Raw genomic sequence first — 23,733 nt, 5'->3', positions numbered from 1 at the left:
AAAAATGTTCCAGTATGATGCAATGGAGTTAAAGTGAATATACGCCTGCTGGCAAATTTGCTTTCTTCTGTGGGCCCCTTAGGAGGAGGCCAGAGCTCTCCAGGACCACCGGCTGACGAGCTCTGCTGAACGTGGAGAGGCTCAGGGATGCTCTTTCCTTACACATCCAGCCTTTGAAGACGTTGCATTGCCTGAAGTTGCAGCCTTTCCCCAGCCTGATGGTCGAGCCAACAGGTAGAGACTTGAGAGCGAGCTGGAGAGCTGTAAAATCAGATGCTGTTGGCTTAAATCATGTTTTAAGAAGTGTATCCCCAGGCAGCGTTGAGAGGAGGCTCCTGGAAGGGCGAAGCACAGTGAGAGGAGGGATTTGAGCCCTGGAGGAAGCGGGATGGGAGAGGTGGGAAGCTGTTCCTGGAGATAACGAGACGCGGGGGAGGCCACACAGCAAGCGCTGTAGGTCTTGGCTTCCTCTGTTCATCTGAGGCTGAAATGACTATATCAAAGGGAGGGGAAAAAGATGGGTGTAGGGCTGGTTGCCTCCGAGAGCTGGTAGCCAGCCAACGGGAAGACAGCTGTAGTGCTGAGGGTGGGTAGGTGGTGGCTGTGGGCAAGCACTTGAAGAGGAGCAGGTCCCAGGGCAATCTTTGAGGTTTGGGCTACGGGGCCCAGGGAGGTTGCACCGTCTCCATCCTTGGAGGTTTTCAAGAGCAGACTGAATACAGCCCTGAGCAACCTGGCCTGGCCTCATGGCTGACCCTGCTTTGAGCAGGAGGTTGGAGTAGACACCTCCTGAGGTCCCTTCCAACCTGAATTTCCCTGTGATCCTATGATCCTAAGACATATCCAGACTGTTCCACCTTTGCAGAGCCTTTCCGGAGCATCCAGGGTGTTAGGAGAGAGGACATGCCCAGCACATCACTCCAGACAATTATGTCCTGTCTTTTGTCAGACAAAATCCCACACTGGTAAATCTGACATTGCCAAACAACTTGAGAAAATGCTGCCTTTAACCTCCAGGGTCACACGGTGAGTGGGTAGATGAGATCTGCGTTTTACTGCATGGAGCCAGACAGAGCAACAGCATGGAAATTATGCTGGGCAGAAATTTAGAAAATAATAATATTTCTTTTTTCATCAGGGAGTGTCATACCGTAGCACCTGGAGGTGTCCCAGGCCGTGTTGGGATTAAGAAGCCATGGCATTAAATTATTCTCAGGGATGGCGGTTCCCCCATCGGGCAGCAAACACCTCTCTGCTCCAGCCACCGCTGAAGAAGTCAAAGGCAACTTCAGCAATGACCACCAACAGCACCAAATTCCCTACTTGCACGGAGTTGGTTATTGCAAAGGGAACATCTAATAAACCCCTTCCACTTCATAGTCATCCTCAGCAGCATCTCTCTCTTAGCCAAACTCTTCATTTAAAAAGAGCAGTGGCCTTAAGAAAAAAAAGTCCGGGTAACTCTGGGTCAGCGCTGCTATTTTTGTGATACGTTTCCTGTGCTTGCAGGATCTCGGTCTCTGATGTCTCCATCATCTCCTGCATCCGTGCGCCCTGTGTTTCATGGGCGCACGGTGCCAGATTCACGGTGGTATAAACACGCAGACCTCAGCTTGCTGGAGAACTAACTCGCCTTTTTATTTTCTTTGACTTGGGGGCTGCCTTTTGCAATGAGAATACAACAATAATATAAGGGTAGAGGAAATTTTAATATCTCTCCTCTCAAAATAGCGCTTGAGAAGAACTAAGATCTTTTAGCCTGAAGAACTTGGATAAATGGAGTAGGAGGTTTTCATCGCCATCCTAGTTTATTATTCAGTTTTCCCTCCTGAGGTAAAAAGTGGGAAACTTTTGTTAACAGTCTTGTTTTATCCCTGTCTGGTGCTATTCATAAATTTTTCATGAGGAGCTCTGTAGGCAGCAGGTTTGTTCTCGGTACAAACATCCACCGCTCTCAGGACGCTGCCTGGAGGCTGGACTCTGCCGAAACATTTATGGGATCCCATAAATGCAATGGGATCCCATAAATCTGAACAGAAGGGAGGAAAAACAACTCTTATGAAACACAGCAGGGGACTACCTGGTTTGTTTACCATGTAAGCACGGCATGCTTCGTTTTTTCTCTCTGAGAAGTCTGAATTATTTCCTTAAAAGTGCGGTTATGGTGGGAAAATAGCTCATTGCATTCTTGATGCTATATAGGGATAAGAAAAAAAATAAAATTGAAAGCCCCAAAAGATTAATCTTTGCTTCATAGGAAGCTGGAAGCTGACAGTGAGATTTCTGTAAGCCATAAAGCTTTTCTGTTCATTTTTATTTGTAGCCGTCATGCTGTCACTTCTCCCAGTTACCAGCTGCTTCTCGGCTGTGCCTGGCACCATCAGGAGAGCCCGAGCTGGAGCTCTGACCTCTGGTTTTATTTCTGGGGTTGCCTCTGCCCGGTCGAACACAAGGGATGGAGACAGATCTTCCTGCTGGTAAACTGAGGTTTGACCATCCTGGAAAGTCCTCCAGGATGGTTTGTGGATGGCTCCTTGGCAGGCACCAGGACATTAAAGCCTTCCCGCAGCCGACAGACCCAGCAGCCCACGCCTTCCGCGGGGAAGTACGTGCCAATAGCATGGGCCGTATGGGTTAATTTTGAAATAAAATGCAGTCTCCAGCCTCCCGAGCAGTTGTCAGCCCGGGGTGAGAAGTTTAGGTGTCCCTCGTGGCGGGGGGAACAGAAGACCTCTCCAGGTGCATGTCTCGGGGCGAACGATGGCTATTTTTGGCCTCTGTGTATCCACCATTGTTTTCTCCATCGGTGCAGCAGGGATTTACTAAAAATAAAAAGGTATTCACGGGAGAGGGTGCGAAGGCAGCTGTTTCCATAGGCAGATGCCAATGTTGAGGTACCCAAGCTGAAAGCACAGCGAGAGAGAGCCCTGTCAGGTCAAGCGAACAGAGACTTAACCCAGATTTGGTGGTTTACTGTTGGACAAGATCTAGGTCAGAAGGACCGGCCAAGGAACATCAGCAGCAGCTTCCCCCCTTTTCCAAAGCACTCTGCTTTCCTCTTTCTTTCTTTCTTTGGCAATTGTTACAGATTTCATTCATTTTTTGCAGCCTTCAAAACATGGAACAATAGTGGGACAGCGAAGCTCAGGAAGCCGGGAGCAGGAACAACAGTTGACGTTGTGTCCTTTCCCAGCCGTGGTGCCAGACACCCCTTCTCCTTCCCAGACACCCCTTCCCCTTCTCCTTCCCTCCTTCTTCAGGAATTCTGACCTCTCTCTTGGGTGTTTTCCAGGCTGTTGATCTGCTTTTGCATCGCCGTGCACCCAAGGGAAATGCAAGGCTGCAGATAGCAGCCTGCGGCAATGCAAAATGTCTTCCCTCGTTGGATGAAAGAAGAGCCTTGGGAGCAAAATTGCACTAACCCCTGTCCTGGGAAGATCCCTGTCCTGGGAAGATCCCTGTCCCCTCTCCTCTCCTTTCTCACCGTGGCCTTGCTGTGTTTCTGGGGCTCTGGAGCTCTGTACACCCCTGGGCAGGCATGTGAACACCCCTCTGGTGATGGATGATGGCCATCAGGGTCTTGGTTGCATGCTAAGAAAATGGAAGGAGCCAACACAGAACCCAAATGTTAAGAACGGGGCTCATTGCAGGGAAGGGACAGCAGGGACACGCTGTTAGGACGTGTCCCCTTCCCTACATGAGTGCTGGATGCAGAGGGAGCCTGGGAAAAGCTTTTGGAGGCTGGAGGTCCGTGGGCTGGGACAGGGACAACCAGCAGAAGCTCAGCATACAACAAGAGAGGCAGGAGGGACACGTTTCAGGGGCTTTCTGGAGGGAAGCCAAGGGTTTTTAGCCATGCTGATGAACACCAAAGGTGCCTGCTTTTCCTTTCGGTTCTTCAGGTCCCACTGCCGATGTTGCCTTAGCGAGCTCATTTCAAAGCATGTCCAGGGGCTCAAAAAATAGGGAGAGCTCGGGATCGAGATGGTGCCATCTCCCTGTCAGCACATGAGACGGGGCTGGGTGGTGTGACCCATGGCTTAGGGACATCTGTACATCAAACCCATCTGAGCTTTATCGGTGAGGCCAGCTAAAACGCTTCCCAGTTGCCCCAGGGCAGCTGGGTCATGGCCCAGCATATTTGTCTTGTCTTCTCTGCTCTGCAGCAGTGAGCAAAGTCCAGTTTGGTTTTGGGGGAAAAAAAGGAAATAATACTTTGGAACGTGTTCTCACCTGCACCGAGTTAAAAGCGAGGTGTGGCTGAGAGCCCTTGATCCCTCCCCGTGTGCCCCCCGTTTGCACCGGGGCCCATTGCAAAGCAAAAAGGAGTTTGCTCTTAGCAGCCCATTTCTCCATCGCACCCAAAGGCTGCAGATTTAGGGCTTTACGCTGCTCTTGGCAAACGCCAGCGTAATTAAAATCAGATGCAGACAAGTGGTCTTATCTCGCTCTCCACCAGAGATGAGGAGCCAGGGTGATTAACGGGGACAGCAAGGAGTGCGGAGAGCTCGGCCGTCGCAGATTAACGCTGGGCTTTCTGGGGGGGGAGAGCACCACACGGCGGGATGAGAGCGGCGAGGGCAAATGTGGTTTTTCCTTAGTGCTTACTCAACGGCTTGTCATGGCCCGGGGCAGCCTTCCTTTCCGGCCGGCTACGATGACAAGGTCAGAGGATGCCAGAGGAGAAGGATGTGTTCCCCGCAGCCGGGGGATGCCTGATTCATAGGTTTCAAACCATGTGCCCCTGCACGGTTTATTAAACCCTGGCTCCAGATCCTTCCCCGCATCGTGTTGACCCCACTCCTTTAATTATGGGTGCTTGGGGGTGTTTGTGTGCAGGACCGAAAATCCCTGCCCCGGCATCACGGTGCTGGAAGCTGGGTGTGCTGGCTCTTTTTTTTTTTTTTTGCAATGATGCAACACACGGGCCCACGGGGACGGCGGAAAGACGCAATAACAGTAAAATGGGAAAGACTGGGGACGGGAGGGTCGAAGTCCAGAGCCCGTGGCGAGGCTGGCACCTCCGAGCTGGGCAGGACAGGGCAGGACGGAGGAGGTGAAGCTTGTCTCATGTTTGCAGGAGAGGGGCTGGGGGCTCTGCTCTCCTCGCACCCCGAATTTCTGGTGTAAAGCAAATAAATGGTGTCCCTGAGGGCGGTTGTGCTACCAGGACACGGCCAGCACAGAGCGGGGTGATGTGCAGATGGGTGCTGGTTGGAAAGGGGGGGTATTTTGGGGGGGGGGGGTAACAAAAGACCATGGGAGATAGTGGGGGTGCTGGTGACTCGCCCCGGAGGGGTGCCCGGACGGGGCTGCCGCAGTTTTGGGGCATGGCGGTGTGGGGAATGGTATTTGGGGTTTACACGGGGGGTGCAATGCTGGGGGGGCATGGGGGGCTGGGGCACCTCCGTGTGCTGGACGGCATTTGGGGGGGGCAATGCTTCGGGGGAGGCCAGGGCACATCGCTCCCACGGGGCTCCGGGGGGGTCCGCGTCACCCCATCCTGCGGGGCTCCAGGAGGGGGGTCCAGGGGGTCTGTGTCACCCCATTCCCCGGGGCTCCGTGGGGCTCCGTGTCCCCCCATTCCCCGGGGCTACGTGGGCTCCATGTCACCCTGTCCCCCGGGGCTCCGTGTCCCCCCATTCCCCGGGGCTCCATGTCACCCTGTCCCCCGGGGCTCCGTGGGGCTCCGTGTCCCCCCGTCCCCAGGGGCTCCGTGTCCCCCCGTCCCCAGGGGCTCCGTGGGCTCCGGGTCCCCCCATTCCCCGGGGCTCCGTGTCCCCCCGTCCCCAGGGGCTCCGTGGGCTCCGGGTCCCCCCATTCCCCGGGGCTCCGTGTCGCTCCGTGTCCCCCTGTCCCCAGGGGCTCCGTGAGCTCCGGGTCCCCCCATTCCCCGGGGCTCCGTGGGCTCCGTGTCCCCCCGTCCCCAGGGGCTCCGTGGGCTCCGGGTCCCCCCATTCCCCGGGGCTCCGTGTCGCTCCGTGTCCCCCTGTCCCCAGGGGCTCCGTGAGCTCCGGGTCCCCCCATTCCCCGGGGCTCCGTGGGCTCCGTGTCCCCCCGTCCCCAGGGGCTCCGTGGGCTCCGTGTCCCCCCATTCCCCGGGGCTCCGTGTCCCCCCGTCCCCAGGGGCTCCGTGGGCTCCGGGTCCCCCCATTCCCCGGGGCTCCGTGTCGCTCCGTGTCCCCCTGTGCCCAGGGGCTCCGTGGGCTCCGGGTCCCCCCATTCCCCGGGGCTCCGTGTCGCTCCGTGTCCCCCCGTCCCCCGGGGCTCCGGACGAGCCCACGCCACGGCGGGGGGGGGGGGGGGGGGGCGAGGGCTGTGGTGGGCGTCGGACGCGCCCATGAGCGGCCGGGGGGGGGGGGGTGGTAGAACGAAGGCCGCGCCGGGCGTGTGTGCGCGAAGGTAGGAGCTGGACGAGCCCATGCCTCGCCGAGGGGGGAGCCACGCCTATCCCTCGCTGTGTTTGCGCCCAGCTGCTGTCAGCGGTAGACGCCTTTCCGACCCCGCTCCGTGGGAGGCGAGGAAAAGGTCGGGCTGAATCCTGCGCCTTCAGCAAGGCGCAGAGCGCGGGCGGCGGCGCGGCCCTGCCGCTGTTGCGTCCCCCCCCGCGGCGGGGAGGGCGGTGGTGCGTGCGGCGCGGGGCGGGGCGGGGCGGGGCGCAGCGGCCGCAGTGCTGCCGGCTCCCTCCCGCCCGGGCCGCATCGCCGTCGCCATGGCGCTGTGCGGCCGCTCCGCGCTCCTCCCGCCGGCCCCGCGCCCCTCGCCCCGCCGTCCCCGGGCCGCCGAGGCCTTCGTCAGGTAACGGGGGACCGGGGTGGGGTGGGGGAGCCGCCGGGTGAGGGCGAGGGGAAGGAGCGAGGAGCTGACAGGGAGGGGCCGGGCTTTGGGCTGCGCTGAGGGGGCTGCGGGGTGGGGCCGGGCCGGGTGTTGGGGAGCACTGAGGGGGCCGGGGGCATGGAGGAGGCCGGGGGCATGCATGGAGCGGGGCTGGGGTGTGAGGGGTGCTGGGAGCACCGAGGGGGTGATGGGGAGCTTTTGGGGGAGCTGGTGGTTGGGGTTGGGGGCGTTGAGGGGTTTGGTGAGGGAGGGGATGAGGTGTTCAGAGAGCGGTGGGCACTGAAGGTGGTGACTGGGAAGAAAACGGGGTGTTCCAGGCGCTGGGGTGGGCTGGTGGGAAGGGTGGGGGGTTAAGGGCTATGGAGGTGCTGAGGTTGGCTGGAACAGAGGGGTTGGGGGTGTTGAGGAGAGGTTTTGTGGAGTGCAGGGGGCATGAACGAGGTTTGGGGGGTATTGCAGGGGATCTGGAGCCGTTAAGGAGGTTGGGGTGGTTATGGGGGGCCGGAGCATTAGGAGCAGCATTTGAGGGGCTGGGGCTATGGGCAGAAGGGATGGGGCATCATGGCGGGGGCTGATTTTGCAGGTGGCTACTGGGAGAGAGCTGTTGATGGCCTTGACGGGGTGGCAGGCAGGGGCCTGGCTTGACCTTGTGGGTGCAGGGATTGGCGAATCCTGAATCCGGCTGGAGGAGGGTGCGTGGGAGGCTGTGATGGACTGGGGGACAAAAAGAGAGGTTTGGGGACCTCGGAGAGGGGCTGGTCTGGAGAGAACGGGCTTGGGGTAGTGTTAGTGCTGGGAGCTGAGCCTGGGTCTGGTTTGGGAGGGGATGGGTGTGGGGCTACCTTGGAAGTAGGGAAAAGGGGCTTGGGAAAGGTAGGAAAGCCAAATTAGGGTAGGGATAGCAGAGATTTGTGAGGGTCTGAGGGATTATGGAGAGCAAGGAGGTTGTATATTTGTGTGGGCACCTGCTGGGGGGCTTGTGGAGAACTGCTTGAGGGCATGAAGGCAAAAACACTCTCTGAGCTTCAGAAATACGGAGGATGGAGCTTGACAAGAGGTGGGGCGTGAGGACATGTTAGATGATAGCGTATGCTCTATGGGAGCTCGGGTGTCAGCTCAGGTATCCTTAGGTTGCTAGAGCTCTATTTCCTTTTAAAGACTTAAGGTGCACCCATGTGTGTGCATTAGGCTACAGTGTATTATCTGAAGTGTCTGAATATCACAAAGAACAACCCAGGAACTGAAGTGCTTGATGCTTTCAATCGTTCTGGCACAATACATGGGAGTATTCACCAGGTGAAGGCAGATAATAGAGTGACTGGGACATTGCACGTAAATTACAGAATTGCATGTAAATAGCAAACAAACGGCTGGCTGAGCTACCTGGGTGTTAACGTGGTTATATGTTTGCCATAGCTTTTACATTTTTTTTTAAAAAAAAAGGCTTTGATATTTTGTTCAAGGAAGGGGGAAAAGCGTTTTTACTTTTCAGACAACATGCCTGTGAAATGAGAAATTCTGCACTGAGAGAAAGAAATGGAGGTCGTTCTGTTTGCTTGAAATACAGGAACATGGCTGTTCCGTGATGGTTATGTTCCCTCTCTGCCTGCAGTTAGAAATTGAATTAGTCATAAGAAGGAAGGAAAAGTGACCTTTTCAAATAATTTTTTCACTGAATAAATTAATCTTATTTGTTTAGAAAGAGCTTAGTATTTGTTTATAGCTGGAAACTATCCCAAAATTCATGATCAGTCACAAAATACCAAGATGGTAAAAAAAAAAAAAAAGAAACAAGCTGAAAGAGAAAATGGTTTCCACTCAAACCCTTCTCTTTATGAGTGATTTTGTAATCTGAGATCCTGTTTTAGAGTTGTCATGAGAACATTCAGGCTCTCTGTGAACATCTGCAAGCTTTTGAGCTCCACTGGGAGATCCAGACAGCATCTATAATTTGGCGTGTTTGTAGGAGGCATGTCATCTGTTAATTTTTTTTTTCCCTCTTCAACATTCGTTCTTGTACAGTTTTTTTTTTTTTTTTCAGGCCAGATGGAGGCAGGGAGGCCAGTGTTTGCAATAAATTTCCTAAGCAGTCAGCAGATACCAGGCAGTTAATAAAAATAACTTAAAACAAAACAATCCGTTAGCCTCCTCCCCCCGCCCCCAAGTCCCAAACAGGAATGGAAAAATTCTTAGGACTATATAAAGAATAGAGAAACGGTCAGAGATAATTCTTGGAGTTCTTCCACATACTTCAGAGTTTTGGTCTGCCGTATGGTGTGTTGGGAGCTGGCGTTTACCACAGCGACCCTAGGCTTTGTAACAACAAAAGGAAGTAAAGAGTGGTTTTGTAAATAAAAAGAAAAAATCCCTTAACTAAGAGATGAGTATTGCCCAAAAAAGGGTATGCCTTTTTAGAAGATGATGTCATGTTTCATGTGTCTGTGTTTAGCGGGGAACGAGCGTTTTCCTTAAGAATACTTGCATTTCTGAGCAAAATTTCTGTTAAATGCTTTGATTTTAGATGGCGATACTTAATCAATCCTAAAACTGGTCTATCTGATAGGGCTTTGGACACACCCAATTTTGCATTACCTTTATGTAAAATAGAGTAGGCAAATCCTCCTTATTAATTACCCATGTTTGTAACATAATACAGATCGGTTCTTCCTGTGTGTCTGTGTGGGGAAATGCAAAATAAGCACTTGGGCTCATTTTTATGTTGTCTCTGCCTGTATGCCTAATATTGTCATCCTCTAAACCATTCTGGTTTTAATCACATAGCAGTTAAGTATGTGGCGTTTTTCCTACGGCTTCAGAGGAGCAGTCAGTGGGGTGTTTGGGAGCATGATGGTGCAGGGATGAAATAGCTGTGGTTTCCCAACTAGTTCTAGCAGGGGACATATCTGTGTTGAAAGATTAACAGTTTGTAGCCATGAGTTCCTTATGTAATTATGCCGAGGTTCAGGATTTTGTAATAGCACCATTTCACCAAAATTTTTTTTAGGGAATGTACTGTATTTTAGCTATGCAAAGAGAGCGCTAATTTAACTTGCTGAAGTACTGGAGGGGAGAAAAAAAGAAGAAACAAACCCTATTCCTTGAATATGGGTGGTTTTCTACCATGTTAGGGAAGTAAGATGGCTTAGGGTCTACCGAGTGCTAGGCTGCGGCCAAAGTTAGGAGGGCTGTGGGGCTGTATGGTTGATAGGAATAGGAAGGTAGAAGAAGTGCTTGGGAAGGAAAAGTTGCCAAGGAGAGGAGCAGAGCTATTGCATTAACTCGGCCGCCTGTGGACCTTCAGCCCAAGTTACCCCTTTGCGATCGTTCAGCTTGAACTGATGGCAAAGCATCTGGCTTCATGCTTTGTGGCCGCGTGGCTGCAGTGGTTGCGGTCCAGTACCGGGCTCTGAAAGTAAATTTAGTCTTCAGGCACAATAGCTTAACTTCTGATTTCTGCTGAAGTGCTAGCCGCTTGCCTTGTCTTTCTGATCAGAGACTGACTGATGGCAGAATAACTACGCTGCAGCTGCTAGTCTTTCCTGCTTCTTCAAATATTGTCATTTTCTCAGGTGATAATGCTTTTTGGGGGAAATAGTTGGTGTCCTCGATAACACGCTGTGATTTAAGAAAGTGAAAATACAGAGCTGATGTTTGTAAATCAGCCTGTTAAAGAGAGAATGTGTGAAGGCTGCAGGTCTAACGGGCACGTACACGTGTGTAATGATGGGCAACCTACCATTTGATTGCACCCATGAAAGAATTTCACTTCGTTTCCAGCCCGTTAGCTGATGTTGAGGTCCTACCTGTGAGTGTGGCACAGTAAACAAGTATGCCGAAGGGCTGCGCTATCCAGCGTGGTTATAGAAAATGCCAGTGTGAATATTGATGTGCGTTCTTAATAAATAGTGCTACTGTTCGGGTGTGCTGAAGTGCCAAAGATCCTGAACAAGCTTGTAGTTTGCAAACGGCATCAGGTAGTCCCAGACGTTTAGCAAGGAGAGATTCATGCGTGTTCCTACGTGCTTTGAGGTCTCTGAATTACAGAATTGAATATTACTGTCCATTTAAAGTCGAGAAGCGAGGAATTTGGTCCCGTAAAATGCACACAGAGTTGAAATTTCTTCCTTTACGTCCAGTTTTAATATTTGCTACTTACTGTTGCTAAACGTGCTGAGTGTTTTTAAAGTTGCTAGATCTCCTATTTACAGTCAAGTTCCCCCTGTTCTTTGTAGAGAAATTTTGAAAATAGCTGGAAAATTGTCATGTATTTTAAGGTGGGTGAATGCCATTGTCTTTTGTGAGTGCCAAGCAGTAAAACAGAGTTATTTTGGTGAGCTAAGAAGAAAAAATAAAACTGAGAAAGCATGTTAGTGTTCAAGCTAGATAGTAAATTGCAAATAAACTGTGTTTGAAATTAATGAAATTCTGAGAGTCTTTAACTCAGTCTGACTTCTGGTTTCTGTTTTCACAAATATGTTAAGATGATGATAATGCCAGACTGTGGGAAATCCAGGGAAATCCTGTACTCTAATATAAGCAGACAATGATGTTTCTGGTAGGAATTGTGAGGTCAACAAAAGGCCCATGAAAAATAAACTTGATTTTTTGGGGGTAGAGTGGAAACAGATGGTAGTAGCAGCAAATTAACAAGAAGTGGGATTTGGAAAAAAATAAACCGTTGTATCCTTCCATTTCATTTATTTATTTGTTTATTTTAAATCAAGTGCTTAATGTTAAAAGCAGTGTCTGCTTTAGGTAGGCCGCATGAATCTATTCAAGCCATTCCCTCAAGAGGAACCTTGTTAATGTGAGGATTTGCACAAGCTTGCCAGGGGTGTCTCAGATTTTTCCCCTTGCTCGCTGCTATCTATCAAAGCTTTACCACGTGTGGGTTTTTAAGACTGCCTAGCCTTTGTGGGGGAGGAGCGTAACATCTGCCAATATGAAGCAAAACCTACTCAACACAGTGAAATCACATCCTTTGTCAGCTGAATTGCACGTTAACCACAGCTGCGGCCATCCCAGACATACGGTAAGCCAGCCTGGGGGAATCAATCGGGAATCAATCAGGGATCAATGCTAATATCGTCGCTGCATTAGTACCACTGGATTACGACGTCAAGAAAAGGAAGCTTGCGCGCAGAATAAATTCAGCTAGCAAGAAGGGATGCAGGAAAAAGTAACACGTTGTGGAAATATAAATAAAATGAAAATTAAAATGCTGTGTGGCATTATTTAAAAAATGTATTTGTTCTTTTTGATTGAGAAAGGCACGGTTGTTAATACTCTCTCTATTTGCCAACATACATGGCTTGCAGCGCCGTGTCTGTTACTAAGTTGTGACAGGCTAGACTGTTGTAAAGCAAGGTACTTTGCATAATTAGTATGAAGACGTGTGAACAGATGAGCACTAATTCTTAGAAGTTAATGATTGTCAATTATCTTTCCCTTTTTTTGGATCTAGTCCAAGATGAGCGGAATATCAAGTGCCTCAACGTATAGTTTCTTAATTGGCCCAAGCACACTTTATTGCCAGATGCCACCCCAAAATGTGGCTTTGCCTTCTGACCCGCCGTCATCAGCGGTCAGATCAGCTCGCTGAGGTTTGAAAGTGTTTTTTGTTTTTTTTTTTTTTTTAATTCCTGGGCTAGAGTTTGTTTGGATCCATAAGCTGATCTGACTTGACACATGGCTTGAAGATTGTTAGTGCAGATACAAAGGCAGTGAGAAGGGCGAGACCATCCCTTGCAGCACCATGGGCTTTTATACTGGTTTAAGACGATGTAGAAGTCACGTCTTCTGTTCAAAAGTGCATGCTGGAAAAATTCTCACTTCACCTACTTCAACTTCTTGTCCACTTCTAAAGCGGCCTGGTTGTCTGTGGTTGTCTCGTTGGATAAGTAGCTTGCAGCTCATGTCTTCTCCAAGTCTCCCTGAAGTCCAGGAATGTGGGGCTTCCTTAGAAGGGCTTCATGTAATTCTGTTTTCGAACACACCTAATCCTGATTTTTTCAGCAGCAAGCTACCATAAAATGTCGTGGTGGTTATGTATGTGGGGGATCCAGAGCCGCATCTTCCAGGGAAGCATCCTGAAGCCCGGAGGGTTACGCCGTCGTGCGGAGGTCGTTCTTCGTTGTTTCTCTTTGAAATTGTGTTACTGTGGTAAAACGAAAAGGAGTAAAAAGTCAGTACCTTTGCTAGGGCGCTTGCTTCGGAGGCGGGAAAAGTAATGGAATTTTGTTCCCAGGACAGTTTCTTTGTTTTTGTCAGATGACTGTTTAATGTGAAATGCAAGAAAATGCTATTTTTTTTTCTCTGACTTTGTACACAGTTTAGCCTGTATTGTTTAAAAGCATTTGGTAAGAATTCTAATTATTCTCTTCACTATTTCTGAATAACGTCTTTCTTCAGACACAGAAGTCTTCTGTTTTTAATGTCAGCCTTTGAATGTAATGATTTATACACACTTGAAATTACGTTGAAAATATTTCTGTGAAGAAGCTTTTTCAAAGATTTCTTTCATAGAAACCACTTCTTTAAATAAGGCAAGGAAAAAATATTCTGCTGAAGGCTGTTAAATATTAAGATTGAAATAAAAGCCTTTATGATCATACATCTCATTACAAAATAATGAACATATAATTTGCCCTATGCTTTTTCCTTTTGTGTCAGGACTGTCTCCTGAAGGAAGAGGAGCACTGACATTCAGCTTTACTTGGCAGAAATTTCTTAGCAGCTTAACCTGAGAAATGTATATATTTTTAAGGGGTGCACCGAAGTTATAATTTCTGTGAAAGACACTGAAAGTAATTCCGGGAGAGTAAAATTCCTAACCCTAAATCAAAACTTAAGGAGGGAAAGAAATACCCAACCCAGAACAAACATGCAAGTACTGTCCTCCCCCAATTCCTCTTCGCCTTTTCCCCCCACCGCAGTTTACTTGAACAGATCAGAAAATATTTTCACAGAGCTGAAGAAGACAAAAACATTGTGCATTTTGCTTTGCTCTGCTCTGGTCTTGTTGCACAGGCTCATAATGCTACTTTTTCTTTTACACGATAAACATATTTGATCAGGTCTCCCTTTGGTTGAAGCTGTTAGTGTGAAATTAAAATTTAAAGATCTTAGGAATAACTTACCTTGTATCGTATAATAATGTTTTTTAATAAATGGGAGTATCTTTCCCCACGAGTTTCTTAAAAGGAGTTTCCATGCTTGTTCTTTGTCAAACTGAGTTCTAACTGTTCCTTTCTTTTAAAAGTGATAAGTATAGGGGGGGAAAATGATGGCAAAATCAAGGTATGTATTCATGCTGTGTTTATAATGCATAACAGGTGTTAAAAATATTTTACAATCCAGAAAAACCTGTCTTGGCCTGGAAAACTACTTAAAATTGCCTTGAGAGTAAATGTTGAACGCAAGTAGTAGAGGGATTTTTGCATCTTGTTTGTGACAGGAGTTGTATGAAAATCTGCCTCTTGCGCCTTCAGCTTGGAAGCATTCATAATATTGTTTCTGATGACAGTTTCTTTTCTCACTGTGGGCAGGAGCAGGAAGATGCATCCTCTGATATGGTAAATGTTTTAATAAAAGTCAGTCTGGCAGCTGCTGCTTGTGTGCCCGCAGAAGTCCTTGGGCATGCTTTCTCGCAGTCCCTTCAGTCTGCCCTTCGGATAGTCTCGGGAAGCATGGGTTTCTCTTAAACAGTCCTTTGCAGGCAGGCTGAGAAGCATTTTTGTTTTCATATGGGCTTTGTCTGTACATAAAATGGCTTCCATTTTTCTTGTGTTCTACAGAGGCTCTAACAATTCCCCTTGCCTGCAGCTAGTCCTTAAACAACTGTAGGCTTGTTTGCATGCTAGAAAGTGAAATAAGTCAAATTTGTTTGTACCCACAGTGAAACGCCTACCAATTTTTTCTCCTCTTCATCTTATGACATGGGAAATATAAAAATACAAGTGCTGTATAGCTTGCCATAGTGGATCATCTCTCACGAAGCTAGTCTGGGGTCCTGTTTAACGATGGGACGAAAATCTTCCAGAATAAGATACAAAACCTTAAGTTTGGGTAGCTGTGAGATTCAGTTTTAGGTTACGTTTTAAAGAACTAATCATTACAAGTTGCTAAAATGTGCAGCATAAAGTTCAGTGTTTCTTTGGCAGACTTCATAGCATCACCTACATGGGCAACAACATTTGATAGTACCTGATGAGGTGTCTTTTTGCTGTCATCAGTGGCTTTAATTTCTGGTTTTGTATCTAAGACTGGATGAAAATATCCATTCATACAGTAGACTGTGATACAGTCCAGCATATAATGCGAATTGGGAAGTTTCAGGCAAAAAGAATAATTGAGGGATTCAGAACTCAAATAGGCAACGTAAAAATGGGGAAAAAAAAATAAAACTGGAGTGGTTTGCACTTGTTTTTGTATTCCTATGACAGTATCTTCAAATGTTGTCTGTCCTTTACTGTGGATGTTGGAATTGCACTGAGTTTATCTATAATGTAAACCTTTCGTGTTCATTCTGTCTTTCGGAGAAAGTAGAGCATGATAATTGTAGTATTACTGGAAAGATCTATTTGCTTTTTACTTGGCTTAAGTAACTATGAAAATAGGAATACCTGACCTGACTTTCTTGTTTGTTTGAGCTGATGATAAATTTAGGTCTGTTTAAGTGTTTCTGTAAGAGACATTTGTTTCCTAGAGCTGAACAGCTCATAGTTTATATAAACAAGACTGTAAACAAGAAAATACTTTCAGTAATATCAGCAGTGAAATTTCTTGCCTTCTCTCTGTATTAAGACAAGCTCACAAAACGTTGCCTAGAAGCACAAATTGTGTTGCTCTCTGTCTGGCTAGTGTAGCTGAATTTTTTTGCCTGGTTTAAAGATGCGTATTGGACAACTAAATTAAGCTTCATATAATAATTCATTTTGACGATGAGAATCTTGGCAAGACTTGGTATTGTTTCATTTCTTTTTCATGTAGGTTATCAAAGATAATACTTTAGGCTTATAATTTTCCCTAACACTTGATTATAGAAAAATTTCATGGCTTTAATACAGAAGTTATGAGAGAAGTAACATGCATCTTATGAAAATGATCTAGATATTTCTTTGGGTATAGAGGGGAAAAGGTTCCTGCTGTTATGATCGCATTAAGTATTATTCATTTAGAGTTGTTCTGAGCTGCGGTTTACTTTCTGACTAGAAACCCAGCAGTGTAAGTTGGGCTCGTTAATTTGTCTTGCAGAAAAAAAATCTTTCTTAAAAAGTTACATTCTTCTGGAGTTCAGCTTTTATGATGTTAAATGAGAGTATTGGCTTTATTTCCATTATGGACTAAACAAAATTCTAGAGAGTAATGCAAGTTGCAAGGAAGAACCGTAGCACCTGAAGCTTAAATAATAAGAGAAAATCCCCTGGTCAGGAGGTGTCTATCTCGGAGTGCTCACTGAAATTGCTTTCTCTTTTCTGTCTGAAATTTCGGTTCTAATTTCGGTTCTACATTTCTGCTTATGTATGTGCTTGTAATAATGACAGGGTGACCCGTTTGAGTCTTCGTGATACTGGTAAGCAAAAGCATCGCTGGGACACCGCGGATAGCATGCCTCTGGTGCTTTAACCAAGGACATGGGTGAGACCCTGCGGGTTTGCGAGTGGAGGCAGACTTCTCTGTGCCTTTCCCCCATCTCCCCTACACGAATATCGTGCTTTTCACTTTGATCTTGCAAGAGGTCTGGGATGTGTCCGTGTTACGTAGTTACACAAGGTGGTAATGGTCTGATGGTGCTGGAGGTGCTGAAACTCACCTTTTGCAAACTCCTCTTGGGGTGTAGGAGCTACTGCAGTCCCTTCACTTGTCAGCTTCCGACTTGGACATCACCTGCCCCGTGTTACTCTGCTCTCTACTTCGCTGGTAGAGAAAGGAGTGTTGCTGGCTTGGTGAGAGGAAACTTGAACAGAAGTTTTTGCTAGAGGTTAGAGATTAACAGGGCACTTGGTTGGAAGGGATGGTTACAGGTTCTAGTCTTCTCTCAGGGCTGTGTGTGTCATCTTTTAGTGGACAAAAATAAATAATCTGGGGATGGTTTGATATGAGGTCTAAATGTATTTCAAACAAAAGATACCCAAGTTGAAGTGTGTCTACTTAGTTTATATAATAAAGAAAAAAAGCGAGGTCGACTCTTTAGCCTACCAAATTTGAGCATTTCAAAACACTGACTTTAAGGACGAATTCTCTTTCTTTTGCAGCTGCAGCCGCCTTCGAAACATTCAGAGTATCCTGACACAGAGCAGCAAATCTCAACCTGATGGAATCCTTTGCATTTTAGGTTAGTTTTACTCTTTCCCCCTTTTGTTCTCACTGTACTGATAAAGATACCATGAGTTTCAGAAAGGTGATGATCATCTCCTTCCTGCCCCAAGCCCCAGCCCTGTTTCTCAGTGAACGGACAGCTATCTGATTGTTACACTCTTTTCTCCCTAAATAATTCTTAAGCCTATTTACTAATTTCAGGCAAACTTGCCACAATAGTAATAGTGGCTGGAGGGAAGAGGGGATCTTTGTTAATGTCCAAATTTGAAGGAAAGATGGAGAGAATGTAATCCATATCTATTTGGAGTAAACACTCAGCTGTCTAGGCAGCGTTTGCGTTCTGGCTGGTGCTTGGCATAAAAGCTCCAGGCTGAAGGCACACGCGTTGCAGCTGGTTTCCCCGTGGAGGCGGAAGGGATTAGAAGGTGCTGAGGTTAAAGGGGTGGAGAAGAGCAGAGGAGCACCAAGGTTAGGGATGGTGATATGCAGAGCTACGGAGGGTGGTGTCTGAGAACAGGCTTGGCAGGGAGCGGGGGGAATAGTCAGAAAAGTGACAGAATTAATAAAACCTGAATTTAGGGGGAGGGAGGTCTTGCCTCAGGAGAAGTAATTCAAAATGCATTTAAAGAATCGCATGAGAAACCCGGGAAGCAGTTGCGAGTTAAATGGTGGCATATAAACAGCATGTGGTTTCAGTCCTTTATTTCTTCTGGGGTTGGGAGAAAAGGGTGATACGAAATAAAGCTACATGTGCGAGTATGCTGTAGGAGAGTAACAGGTTTTTTGCACTGCTTTAATATCATTTCTGTATGTAACACTGACTCTTCTTTCTTATTATACAATCAGCATCAAGATATTAAAGGAAAAATTCAGGAATGATGATTGAAATTCCCTAGAGAATAGGGCTAAGGAGTGATTGTTTAAATAATGTATTACAGTTAAAGATGGAGAGATCTAATGTAGCCCTAAAAAAGCTATGTGTAGTAACGGGCTTGCGTTAAGAAATGATACAACAGCCTGGTTTTTTAGTTTGTTTTTTTTTAATGGGGTAGCAAGAAAACTTCAAGAAGCTCATTTACTGAACCACAAAAAGTTGTAAATGTGTATAACCTGGTTCTGTTTTGGTTGATGCTAACCATATAACATGGCACTCCCTAAGAAGTCCTTGGCTAAGTAGGAACTTTACAGCTAGAAGGTCTGTAAGGTGACTGTGTCAACCTTCCCGTGAAACTTAATCATACAGGATAAAGTACTTGTTTTTTGCCTTTGATGCTGATCTAATTTCATAAAATATGACAAGTTGGGCCATCTCTTAATTCTCACCACTGACACTGTAGTATTTCTTGGCTATTTTTAATTTTGAAGCTGCAGTAAGTCCCAAGCAAAGAATAGTCACTCGAAACATTGTGTGGCTTTAGGGAAAACTTTACAGGCACAAGGAATTGCTTTGTGTAATCCTCAGTGTAATGTGGAGTATTTAAGTCCATGCATAAGACCATAACCTCTTAATAAGTAAGTATTTCTGTTATGGAAATATAGGAAGCGTGTTTTGTTATGAGACTTGTGCTTTGCACTAATCTCTTTCAGCAGCCACAATGGGGCTGTTGTTGTCTAATCTGACCTGTCTAATGTGGCCTGCAGAATTTCTCACGTAACTTCTGATTAAGCAGGCATGTCACTCTGTTATAAATGCATTAAATCTGTCTTCAGATACAAGGTTGGGGTGGCAAAAAAATATGTAGTCTTACATTTTGAGTCCTGTTGACTTGCATGGAAAGCAGATACTCATGTTTTTTTCTTTTTACAGTCAGTGCATGTTGTATTTCACTTGGCTGTCTTTAACGACCTAGAATTAATGCATTTCCCTCACCCCAACTTTAATTTTACGTACTGGTCTGTGAGATAAAAACAATATAAACTTTCATAGCTTCGCTTCAAGTAGGTTAATATTTATGCTGACATTAAAAACAGCATTCTGAGATTGCAAAGAGATGAGAACTGACCAATTATTGATACAATTATTTAAATGTAGTTACAGCTGATTTTTTAAAAGAATCCTGCCACCTCATTTTAAAGTAGTGGAATGGTCGCATTCCTGCGTTCTTTGCTGGGGAGAAAAGACATCACAACTGGCAGGAAAAAGGAATTTGGAGGTTGGCATGTCAGGCATCTTTAAAAAGCTGTGATGTCTCAGCTGGAGTGTGTTGCTCTTAAAGGTGCTAAGAAAACAGTATATCAAACTGCTTAAATTATACTCTAAACTATTTTTTTTTAACAGTGGTGTTTCTCACATCGTACCTTTGAATGGAGATTTTCAGCTCACGGTTAAGTTGATCTGATTTCTGAGGGTGTGTATTTAGTTTCAGTATGTTTGTATCTATAAATCCGATTGTAGTTGTAGCTGTTCTGATTGTAGATCAAGCTGTTTCGCAGTTCAGCATAGCTAAGCTAAATTTTTACAGACCTTGATATTTGTTTTTTCTCTTCCCTGAAGAGGCTAGGAATACTTCAGAGGCTGTGCCAGTGAATCTTCAAGTTTATTTTCCCTTGGTTTTTATATCCGTCCTACACAGAGCTCTTGCTCTTAGGACGTGGGAGAAACCTCACCAGTGTTTAGTACGTTGGGAGTGATTGTCCATCCCATTCCCTTTCCCAATGGAGACGATTTTGATGATTATTGTGCTGCTTCTCTTAGGTGGCAGTTCCACACCTGCGAGTCCATTTTCGGCAGCTGTCTAAAGGCGATCTGTCCATGCTCCCCAGCCTCACCTCCCTGCCACCGCTCTGGTGTCCCTAGAGCTCCCGTGGCTGTTCAGTGTCTTACGGAACAACTATTCTTTGTTTCGGTACTCAAGGGTGTGTCAGAAATGCATGGCTGGGACAAAGAAAGCAGGACTTTTTTTACCTATAGGCTATGTTCATGTCAGCTTAGCAACTGTGAAATCGCAGATAGGAGAGATGGCCGAGCTGAATGCTTTTTGCAGCACAGAAGGGGACCCTCAGCCTGCCCCTAGACTGCTCCTCTTCCCTTTCCTCCCCACATGCCTTTTGCATCAGTGCTGGTGGTGGGTTGATATCTTCCACCCGGTTCATCCTACTAAGCAGACAGAGGTGATTTTTTTTTTTCTTTTCCTCCTGTATTTGGACTAGTTTTTCTGCCAATTTAGCAAACTGAATCAGCTCGCTGAGAGGTCAGATAAGCTCTGACTGCAGGAGAAGGAGCAGGAATGGCAGCAGTGAGCTGTTGGACTGAGTCATTGCCTAACTACACCCTTGCGATGAGTTGGGAACGGGCTGGGAGTTACTGAACTCCCAGCTCAGTTGGAGGCAGGCGTCGGGGTTTCCTAATTAACAGCGTTCCCCATTGTTCTGTTGAGGACTCTGATACGCTTGCGGGAGGTATCTTATCTTCCTCATTGTTTCATTTCCTGTTTATTTTCCGCTAACTATATCTGTTCGTTTAACTCCATATGTTTCTGTAGGATAGTGTTAAAGCCTCAGTATGAAAGCTCCTGTCTGTGCTGGATACTCAAAACAAAAGCAAAACCCCAAAAAACAATTATTCTGCAGAGTTAATTCTTTCATGGTAAGCTAATTTCTTCTCTGCCAGCCCGCCAGTGCTCTGCAAGCAATAAATTCACCCATGTCCTCTATTATAAGAGTTAAGCTTATCAGCTGCCCCCCTTGTTAGCATCTCCTTTTTGTCTTCTTTTCCTCTCCTTCAGTCATTAACTGAAAAAGCAGAGTTTTGGTGTTCAGCTTTGAAGATCTCTGCTTCAAGCCTGAAGAGCTGGCGCACCCAGATAAAACCTCAAACTCAAGTGATGGCAACCTCTTAACTTTTTTTCAATGCGGACAGTTTCTCATTCTTCTTCTGATCTTCCAGACTTCATAATAATCCGTTTTTTTCTGCTTCGCTGTATGTTATTCTGTTAGCCTGTCCCTGAGCACACCACCATGGCTGTTTAGGCTTTGGGAATCCTAGCAGTGAGCCTGATGGGGAAAAGTGCGAATGCCATGGCCGCTTTCATCCATGCTGTTCGGCCTGTAGTGGAGGGTGCCTCGCCGGATTAACATTTGATATCGGTGATGTTTGCTTGTGAAACAGAAATAATGCTGCTTGCAGAGCAACTGATCTAACAGCTTGCTGCTGCTGAAAGGGACTGTCCTAACTCCTCCTTTGTGCCAGATTATTGCTCACCTGATTGCCTTCAGAAGTTGCTTCAGTTAGGCAAGTAATCAGTAAAACAGATTATCTTCTGGCATTGTGTGTGCTAGCTTTCTAAGGCTGTAGCTGATTTGAAGGAGACTGATTACATTTAAATGGAGTTCCCTAGAACAATGGGACGGTCCCTTCCTGGAAGAATGGGGTCTCCGCACTTGGTTGTAACTAAAATCCCACCTAAAGGCGGGGGCTTTGGCACCAATATCAGTTTGTTGAGTCGCATTGAATTCTAGATTACATTGGTACGCCTGCTTTCATGGGGCTGGAAATGTAAGTAAAATAAAAAGAGACAGCGTGTTCTCCCTCTCCTCCCTCTTTTGCGCCTTCTGTCTCTCTGAGTTCCCAGATGCAGGGCAGTCTGGTTATGCAGAAAATTATTGGCACAGCAAAGATGTAACATTGCAGCGGGGGGGAAATGAGAGACTGGGTCTGAGCATTCTTCAGCTGAGTCTTATCGATGCCACGACCTGAGTTACAGATTGACTGCTCAGGCTCTTGATACTCCCTTTGTCAAGGGATGCCTCCTAACACACAGAATTGTGACTTCTCTTACAAAGAGCATGCTTCAAGGACGTGTATATATGAATGGGGGATCAGTGCTAGAAGCCAGATAGCAGAGGAATGAGGATTCAGAGATTGTGCCTGGAAAAATTTGTGAGGCTGAGAAAGCCGGGGCAGGTGTGATGCAGCTTCCACCTCTCCCAACACAGTTCAAGGAATGCGATGCTGTAGGGTGTTACTGGTGCCGATAACCATGAAGCCACGAGCGGGGAGCAGTGTTAGAGCTTCAGCACAGTTTGAAGTGATTGTTTCTCTTCTGTAGGCTTAAAGCAAATACCTTGGAATATTTGTGAGCTATCCAAAGGTCAATTACTACACAAACAAGGGAGTTTATTAAGATGTGGGATTCAGTAGCTGGATGCAGACACGGCATCTGATTAGCACTTTAAAGCTGAAGCATACCATAAAGAAAAGGAACATAATTAGGAGAACCTAGGGTTTGTTCCAATTTCTGGTAAGTTCAGGTGACTCTTGAGTAGTTTGGTTTCCGGTGCAAGTCCTGAAACCCAGACATCCAGGCTGTGTTGTTACTTTATCAGTGTACTGATCTCTCCTTTGGACAGTGGTAACAAATCTTGATTTGTTGGCAACCATCCGACTGTATCCTAATATAACTTGGTAGGAAAACTTGACGGTAGTGTTGATGAGAAATCTTGCAGCAGTCAAGACTGGTGACCTCTGTCAAGTGTGGATGTCGAGGATGCTGCTTCATGCATAGTTATACTTGTGGAGAAAATGTGGTTTATTAGAGTAGAATTAGGAATTATGACTGTGACTGTCTTCCAGAGAGATGAAAATACTTCCTAAATCTGTGGCATGTTTCCTTTCTTCTTGTATTTATTTTATAATCTCTTCACATTCTCCATCTTCAATTGTTTTATTTTCTCAAGGACCAGAAAAGGTTTTCCTTGGAAGCTGTTCGTATACCATATATTTTATCAGAATATCTTTTCATGATTTGCTGGAAGCCTGCACTGGCTTTCTGGTGACTCAGGGATTGCACTGTAATACTGATAAGATAATGTTTAATCATGTATTCTAAAGCAGGAGATTTAGGTCACAGGATTAGTTTGTTAGGAAGCTTCAATCAAGAACATATTAATTCGAATGCATACTGCATACAGACAGATGTTTAAGTTTGAATTACTAGATAAAATTGAACTTCTGTTGATGCACTGCTCTGTAGAAAACTGGTCTCATTTAGGTTTTTTAAGCAACGCCTGTGGATTTAGGTCAAGTGGAATGTCAGCATGTGGCAATGAGCTTGCAAAAACTCCTCTTTCCCTACCCTGTTTTCCCAGTATGTTCAACGGGCATCAGTGCCCACCGATTATGTGAGGGAGTTAATACTGCTGTTTTAAAGTTTTCTTATTAGGGAAGAAAACAGACTTTTCAGGTGTACAATGTTAGGACACACAACGCTTCACATACGGTTTTGCTTTTGCAGGAATAGATAGTCGATACAATGAAGGTTGCAGGGAACTGGCAAACTATCTGCTTTTTGGCTTGTATAACCAGAATAACAACGACTTTGAAAGAACTGGGTTTCCTGAAGAAGTTCTTGATGGTGAGTGATATACTCAGCGTTTTTACCTATTCTTCAGTCTTTCTGGAGAGAGAGTGAGCAGAAAAAGGGGCATACCTAAAAAAAAAAAAGTCAGTAAATCTCTAATCATGTACAGACACCTGAAAAACTTCTTAAAAATGCTGCTGAAGAACTCTTTATTTTGAAACACATTCCCCCTCCATACATTCCCCCAGGTGTTCTAAACCTAGGCAAATACAGCCCA

General features: G+C 46.4%; 1 protein-coding gene across 1 annotated transcript in view; it reads left to right on the top strand.

Moving 5' to 3' along the window:
- Positions 1 to 6,712: 6,712 nt before the first annotated feature.
- DNAAF9 (dynein axonemal assembly factor 9) overlaps positions 6,713 to 23,733 on the top strand; it is a gene marked incomplete at its 5' end in the record, with an annotated part of 76,986 nt that continues 59,965 nt past the window's right edge. Inside the window, 3 exons of the mRNA XM_082315670.1 lie at positions 6,713 to 6,798; positions 17,094 to 17,173; positions 23,391 to 23,510. Coding sequence (XP_082171796.1) covers positions 6,713 to 6,798; positions 17,094 to 17,173; positions 23,391 to 23,510 — 286 coding nt within the window. The remainder of the gene's footprint in view (positions 6,799 to 17,093; positions 17,174 to 23,390; positions 23,511 to 23,733) is intronic.

Source organism: Platalea leucorodia (assembly GCF_965183815.1).
Source record: "Platalea leucorodia genome assembly, chromosome: 6".
Classification (NCBI taxonomy): Eukaryota; Metazoa; Chordata; class Aves; order Pelecaniformes; family Threskiornithidae; genus Platalea; species Platalea leucorodia.
The sequence above is the reverse complement of the archived record's forward strand: the minus strand, read 5'-3'. Positions and strand labels throughout refer to the sequence as shown.